At 42.5% G+C, this 7,808-nt stretch overlaps 1 protein-coding gene across 7 annotated transcripts in view; it reads right to left on the bottom strand.

Annotated features, from left to right (window-relative positions):
* Window positions 1-7,808, bottom strand: part of nek1 (NIMA-related kinase 1) — a 162,909-nt gene that overhangs the window by 44,868 nt on the left and 110,233 nt on the right. For 6 of the 7 annotated variants that reach the window (XM_043703496.1, XM_043703514.1, XM_043703532.1 and 3 more), the window contains 3 exons: window positions 6,035-6,278; window positions 3,514-3,666; window positions 3,086-3,322 (listed from right to left, as the gene is read on the bottom strand). In XM_043703496.1, coding sequence (XP_043559431.1) covers window positions 3,086-3,322; window positions 3,514-3,666; window positions 6,035-6,278 — 634 coding nt within the window. The remainder of the gene's footprint in view (window positions 1-3,085; window positions 3,323-3,513; window positions 3,667-6,034; window positions 6,279-7,808) is intronic. The other variant, XM_043703504.1, reaches the window with a different exon arrangement.

Raw genomic sequence — 7,808 nt, 5'->3', positions numbered from 1 at the left:
TCAGGGATGGGGGTGCGGGGAGCAGTGCTGGACGGGGATGGGGATGGGGGTGGGGGAGCAGTACTGGACAGTGGTATCGGGGAGCGGTATTGGCCAGGGGCGGTAGGCAGTGGTATTGCAGGCTAGGTCTTACGTGCCTGTGTGCTGCTGCAGTCTCCTGAACTGGGAGCAGACTTTAAATACTCCGAGCCTCAGAGGAAAGGCGTTTATCCCGTTTAACCGAAATATCGATTATCCGAACGAAATCGTGCCTGCCTGTCTCATTCGGATAATAGAGGTTCCCCTGTATATGTCCCATGTACATATAACTACCATCATCTATTCTCTGCATTTCAACTGATAATAGGTAGTGACTGTATCTATTAAATCCAAGAGTTACCTTGCAAGAAATGCGGCAAGAACTGCATACTCATTTATAGTGCATCAGGAGATGACTGTTCTAGATTTAGAATGTCTCAGGTTTCAATGCATCCTTTCTTATGAAGTTTTAATATTGATGGGTTTTCCAATATATCAGGAGTAGTTGTTTTATAAGAAGGATTCTTTGGTTGAGCAAAGACATGCAAGAATTATTTTTTTCCGTACTCAAAAGGTCTTGCACAAGACATGGAATCATTTGTTTGGTGTGCCAGCCAAAGTTAAAACCAACAAGTAACCACAGGTTTTAACACCATCAAATACTATGCCATACCCAGTGCAACACCTGAATCCAATGCTTGCTACACATTAAGCAAGGATTTTTTTGGCCATAAGCAAGACAATGGTATCATGGTGGCACAGTAGTTAGCACTGCTGCCTCAGCGCCAGAGACCCAGGTTCAATTCCCACCTCCGGCAACGGTCTGTGTGGAGTTTGCACATTCTCCCAGTGTCTGCGTGGGTTTCCTCCGGGTACTCTGGTTTCCTCCCACAGTCCAAAAATGTGCAGGTCAGGTGAATTGGCCATGCTAAATTGCCTGTAGTGCTAGGTAAAGGGGTAAATGTAAGGGAATGGGTCTGGGTGGGTTGCTCTTCGGAGGGTCGGTGTGGACTTGTTCGACTGAAGAGCCTGTTTCCACACTAAGTAATCTAATCTAATTTTCTGCAAATCCTCAGCATACTGGAGTGGTCAATTAAAATACTCAGCTGTCAAGAACCTTTATCAGTACATTCAGCCTCATTTAGAGAGCTTCCTAATGATGGCAAATGTAATGCCACAATTTAAGCAAGGAGAGAGGGAGGGAAAAAAAACCCAAAAATTACAAAGCAAATGACCCGAACACCAATAGTAGTGAAAATGTTACAGTTGATTATAAAAAGGGTGCAAGAACTGGAGACTTGATAACTATCAATAGGGTTAGACAAAGTCAACAGCTGATGAAAGGGAAATCACATTTGAAAAACCTATTGGGGTTTTGAGATGTAATCTGGGAGAACCAGCGGACTAGCTGGTGTATTTAGATTTTCAGAAAGCTTTTGACAGGCTTTGAAGAAGGTTCGCGTGCAAGATTAATCCAGATGGGTTTGGGATAATATACTGACAAGGACTGAGAATCAGTAAGTAAACAGGAAACAGAGTAGGAATAAAATCTCGGTCTCTTTTGGAGTGAAGGACAGTGACTAGTAGGGAGCCACAGGAATCAGTGTCTGGACTATATCAATGAATCAAATGCAATATTGCTAAGTTTGTTGATGATGCAAATCTAGGAGGAACTGAAAAACCGTTAAGCAGAAAATAAAGAGGCTTCAAGGTGAGCTAAGTGAAAAGGGTAAGTGGGCAAATACATGACAGATGCAGTAGGTCACAGATAAATACAAAGTTGTCCACTTCAGTGTGAAAAACAGAACAGCAGATTTCTTTTAAAAAAATGGTGATAGATTGGGAAATTCACCAAGGTTGTGAAAAGTTGCTCTGTAACTCCAAGTTCTGTCTTTCTTTATGCCAACACAGAAGGCACCAACTGGTCAGGGCATTTTGAATGCAATTCAGGTCTCCCTGCTATGGGAAGGATGTTGTGAAACTGGAAAGGATTCAGAAAAGATTTACAAGGATGTTGCCAGGGTTGGAGGGTTTAAGCTACAGGGAGAGGCTGAATACACTGGGGTTATTTTCCCTGGAGCATCTGAGGCTGAGGGGTGACCTAATAGAAGTTTATAAATTCATGAGGGGCACAGATACAGTGAATAGGCAAGGATAGTGGAGTCTGAAACTAGGAGGCCATAGATTTAAGGAGAGAGGGGTAAGATATAAAAAGAACCGAAGGGGAATTTTTTTTATGCAGAGGGTGGAATGAGCTGCCAGAGGAGGTTGTTTAAAAGGCCGCTGGACATGTATATGAATAGGAAGGGTTTAAGAGGGATATGGGCCAAGTGTTGTCAAGTAAGACTCGATTAATTTAGGATGTCTGGTTGGCAGGGATGAGTTGAATCGAAGGGCTTGTTTCCATGCATACAGCTCCATGACACTAATTAAAAAGAATCACAAGCTGCATTAGACCAGTAATTTCTTTTGAAACCAATTTAAGGTTCAAAGATCTATCAAGTGATCAAATCAGCAAGCTACTTAATAGCAAATTGACAAGTAGAGTTTATTTGCTGTATTCAAGTAGTACAGGGCAATCCCCATATCCAAGGAGTACTTTTCCGCAGTTTCAGTTACCGCTGTTTACCGTGGCCCGAACATATGATAGGGAACCTTCCAGAACCAGGGACCAGGGGTATGCCGGGAAGGTAAATTTTCCATTTAAATGAATGGGTTTGCTCCTATCCGCCATTTCGGGCTTCCATGGTAGGTCTTGGAACATATCTCCCGTGGGAAGTGGGGACTATTGTACATACAAATCCTAAAACACTTCCAAGCCCTCCAAAATGAATGCTTGTCATTTTACCCAAGTTAAAGCATCTATATTGCTGTGCTACAGGATAGCATAGGAACAGACCTTTGTGCCAACAGGTCCAGACTATTGTTTATCCTACCACCACTCCATCTAATCCCATCAGTCTATTCTTTACACTACTTGAATATATCAGTGTTCGTTATTTCAAATATTTCATGGTCACATCTAACAAAGAATGAGGAACATAAGCAAAATATTTTTAAAAATTACCTTCTATCTTCTCATCAAACTCTACTGGTTTTGACACAGAAATAGATTTTTCACTTGACTGAGCATTCTTCATCTCTAATTGGTCTGCTGTTTGAATTTCTGATGAGGCTGCCTGGCCAGGAGCAATTACTGAAATTTCAACAGTTTCATCGGGACCTTTTTGACATATGCTGTCATTGGCAGCATCAATGACCAGTGTGAGTGTCTCTTCAGTCGTTTCAGCCCGAGAGTCTTTTGCTGGGTACAAACAAAGAGGGGAAAAAGCAAAAAAAAAAATGAACATCTATGATTCCCATCCTGAAACCCATTTCAATAAATAAGATTTGTTTCACAGTGCACTAAGCCCATGAGTTTGGGTGCTGAGGATAACTGCATCCACCTGTTGGTCCCAAAAATAAAACACAATCCAAAGTTTTGTAGTTACTTACTTTTAACGGAGGGTTCATCCAACAACATTCCTGTCTGAAGTTGCAGTTCTGCTTCCCCTAAAGCTTTCAAAACAGTATCAGAAGGTTCTTTCTCCCAAACTTTACGAGGTTCATCTTTAAGGAACAGTTGGATAACTTCTCCTGAGGTCTGAGCTATTATTTTTAAACAGACGAAGCATACGTCATTAGCAGGTTAGATCTTTGTGCAATCAAGTTGGCAAATCATCACAGAAATTAAACTCCACATGTACAAGGTACCCTCGACCTGACCTGTCATCAGTCAGATTCCTGCATTCAACTGCTTTTTTGCTGTAACCCTCACCAGTGAACGAATATGGTTAAAACACAGTTGTTCCACACTCACTTCCTAAAGCCCTGACAGAGAAACAAGCTGATCCTGTAATCACACACAATTGCGATTAACTGTTTCACTCTAGTGGTTGCTCACTGCATACGGTTACAAGTACAGAGTAACTTAGTTGTCGCAAAATTCCAGCCGAACCCGCTCTTTAACAGCAAGAAAATCAATACCACAGGAAAAGATGAGGAGTAAATTTGGGGGGAAAAATACAGAAGGCCAAAAATTAAAACAAAATGTAGCAGAACATTTCCAAGATTAGACAAATAGAAAGCTAGACAATCAATAGCTTGCATCATGTGAAATATTCACATTAGATGGTCTTATTGCAACCAGATTTCTCATGGTGTTACAGTTGTAAGGAGAAAGGGAATTAGTGTCGAATTTCCTGGAGTTTTACATGCAAATACGAATCATTTCGCCTTCACACAAGCATCCTCTCACCCCGACTTTGGAGAAGATTTGTAGCTCAGGTCGTAAGTTTGCTCACTGAGCTGGTGGATTTGTTCTCAGACATTTCGTCACCATGCTGGGTAACATCATCAGTGATCCTCCAGTGAAGCATTGGTGTTCTGTCCCGCTTGCTATTTATCTGTCTCAGTCTGTTTGGTGGATGATATCATTTCCAGTTCGGTTTCTGAGAGGTTGGTAAATGGAATCCAAAACTATATGTTTGTTAATGGAGTTCTGGTTTGAATGCCAGGTCTCGAGGAACTCCCGTGCGTGTCTTGGTTTAGCCTGGCCCAGGATGGATGTATTATCCCAGTCAAACTGGGTGTCCCTCTTGGGCTGTGTGGATGGATACCAGTCATGTCTTTTGGTGGCTCTTTGGTGTTCATGTATCCTGGTGGCTAATTTCCTGCCCAACTGTCCAATGTAATGTTTGTCGCAGTCCTTGCAGGGTATTTTGTATACGACATTCGTTCTGCTGGTTTTTGGTACGAGGTTCTTTAACTTCATCAGGAGCTGTTTCAGTGTGGTGTTAGGTCTGTGGACTACCATGATGCCTAGGGGCCTGAGTAGTCTGGTCTTCATCTCGGAGATGTCTTTGAAGTATGATAGGGTGGTGAGAATCCGTGGGCGTGTTGTGTCTTCCTGCTTAGGTCTGTTGTGCAGGAAACGGCAAACTGTACTTATTGGGTACCCAATTATTCCTGAATACATTTTACACAACGTATTCGGGAACAACAAGTTACCCGATATGCGCAGTCTGCCAATTCCTGCTCAACAGACCTAAACAGGAAGACCAGGATACATGAGCACCAAAAGAAATGATCAACTTTCACTGGTATCCATACACACAGACGAAGAGGAACATCAGTTCGACAATCCATCCATCTTGGGACAAGCTAAACAAAACCACAAAAAGGAGTTCCAAGAGGCCTGGCATTCAAACCAGAACTCCATTAACAAACATATCGATTTGGACCCCATTTACTAACCTCTCAGAAACAGAACTGGAAATGATATCACCCACCACAACAAACCGAGACAGATAAATAGCAAACAGGACAGAACATCAACGCTTCATCAGAGGCTCACTGATGTTATCTAGCATGGTGACGAAACCTCTGAGAACAAATCCACTAGCTCAGCGAGCAAACTTACAAGCGGATCCTCTCAGTCATATATTACCTAATAATAAAAGCGTTCTTTTCCTTTCATGTACAGATTCTCTTCCCCTTAAAATTATCATCAAGTGTTCTTGTATAATATATTCAACATTCTCTGGGTAAAAGTCACCCCTGACTGACTTATTGGATTTGTTAGGGAGTACCTTGCATTTATTTTGGATTCACTCCCTTGTGGGAGTACAATCTTCAAATTGATCTGATCAAACCCCTTCATGACTTGGAAAACAGATTAGATGCCCTCTCACTGTTCTCAGGACCCACAATGCCTAAATCCTGACTACAGCCAATATTCATTGAGTTCCAACACTCACCCTTCTTGACTATACCAAGCCAATTGGTTCAAGGGGAGAACAATTACTTCCTGGTACCGTGTTGAGCAGGATATTCATTATGTAGCTTTAACTGGTGGCATTCCATTTGGTGTGCACTGTGCACTTTCCTGTAGGCTTCTTAATTTTAGCATTAACTTTTATTTTAAAGTGCATCATTGGCATTGAAAGTAAAGCTTTGAACTCTTCTTCATTCTCACCTTTTGTCCCTGAGCAGGATTCTTCAAGTGTGAGCTGTGCGAGAGGAAATACAGGCGGAGGCTCTGCTTCCCACTTCTTTCTTTCCCCTGCGAAGGGAGGCCCACTCTCGAGCTGCTCTTCAGGTTGAAGCCGATTAGTTTTAGACAGCTCAGCATTTGTCTGGTGTGATACTGTAGCTGAATCATGGTTTTCCTGAGATTTAAAATGTTGATTTAACCTGCGCAAAATTTCTTGCTTCTCCTTCTGGAAGAAAGGCAATAAAATCTAGTTTTTGTCCAAAGTGGGAACTTTGTAGGAAAAAGGTTCTAGCTGACTACAGTTAATCAGAAGTCACAACATAGCCAAATTTGGAAACATCAAGGAAAGGGAAATATCAAAGACTCTAAGAACAATGGTCCAGATGTTCTCTCTCTAGATGGTTGTGGGCCAGATGTACCCTGAAAGACAAGTGTTGTGCCATGCGAAGCCTCAACGCACGAGGTGAAATTTCCCAATGGGCAGTTACCCAGCAGTAACCCTCTGAGAAAATCCCTAACTCTGAGTTAGTCAGACTTGAGGGTTCTGACTTAGAGTCATAGAGATGTACAGCATGGAAACAGACCCTTCGGTCCAACCCATCCATGCTGACCAGATATCCCAACCCAATCTAGTCCCACCTGCCAGCACCCTTACTTGACTACTTTGCTATGGGAAGTGGGAGGAATGAAAAAATCTGCCACCCTGGCCTCTGCATCCACCTTACCCCCTTGGCACTTCACTCCCTCTCCCAATGACGTTCTCTCAGCGGCTGCCAAAGTTCCAATGGGGCCTAAAACCTTGATAAAACAGGCTGTGTCAGAAAAAAGGGACATGTTTCAACACCAGCTCACTGATGCTGGCTGCATGGATTCCTGGTCTGGACCAAAACGCCACAGTTCAGAAGGATCTTGACCTGGAAATTCACAAAAGAGAACTCCTCCAAAGCTAAATATGTATGGTTTTGTCTGGTTAGGATACAAAATAGGGTTTCTGACCTTGATTGAAAAACATGGGCCATTGTGTGACGAACGAGAATGAAATTCAACTTCTGACAAAGAACAATAGCCCAAATAAATGCTGACCAATATGTTCCACAATACAGGCTATGGCTTGGAGTTTCAAGAAAGCTATGGAGACAAAGCACTTAAAATATGCTGGACATGCCACTGGTTCCTTCCAAGTTCTAGATTGATTGATTATGCCCGTGTGCCTGATAGCAACACATGAAGAGGAGCATATTACTTGTCTGTCAGGTTTATATCACCATTCAATTCGGTCCTAGCTGATCATCCAACTACCATTTTCCTACCTTAATTCGTTTGTCTTCAGAAATCTATCACTTTCTTTCAACACATTTAATGATTGAACCTCTGCAGCCCACTTGTGCAGAGAACTTAGAAGATTCATCAACTTTTGAGTGAAAGAATTTCTCATCTGTAACTTAAAATCCCTTATCCCAAGATTATGTATTCCAGATCTGGACTCATCAGCCAAATGGTACCACTTGATCTATTTCCAGCCTGACACACCCTGTAAACATTTTGTAAATTTCAATTAGATTAAATTCCCTAAAGTGTGGAAACAGGCCCTTCGGCCCAACCAGCCACACCGACCCTCCGAAGAGTAACCCACCTAGACCCATTTCCCTCTGAGGAGAAAGTGAGGTCTGCAGATGCTGGAGATCAGAGCTGAAAATGTGTTGCTGGAAAAGCGCAGCAGGTCAGGCAGCATCCAGGGAACAGGAGAATCGACGTT

The sequence above is a fragment of the Chiloscyllium plagiosum genome, chromosome 2 (genome assembly GCF_004010195.1).
Source record: "Chiloscyllium plagiosum isolate BGI_BamShark_2017 chromosome 2, ASM401019v2, whole genome shotgun sequence".
In the NCBI taxonomy this organism is placed as follows: Eukaryota; Metazoa; Chordata; class Chondrichthyes; order Orectolobiformes; family Hemiscylliidae; genus Chiloscyllium; species Chiloscyllium plagiosum.
Note: the sequence above shows the minus strand (reverse complement) of the source record. Positions and strands in the feature narration are given on the sequence as shown.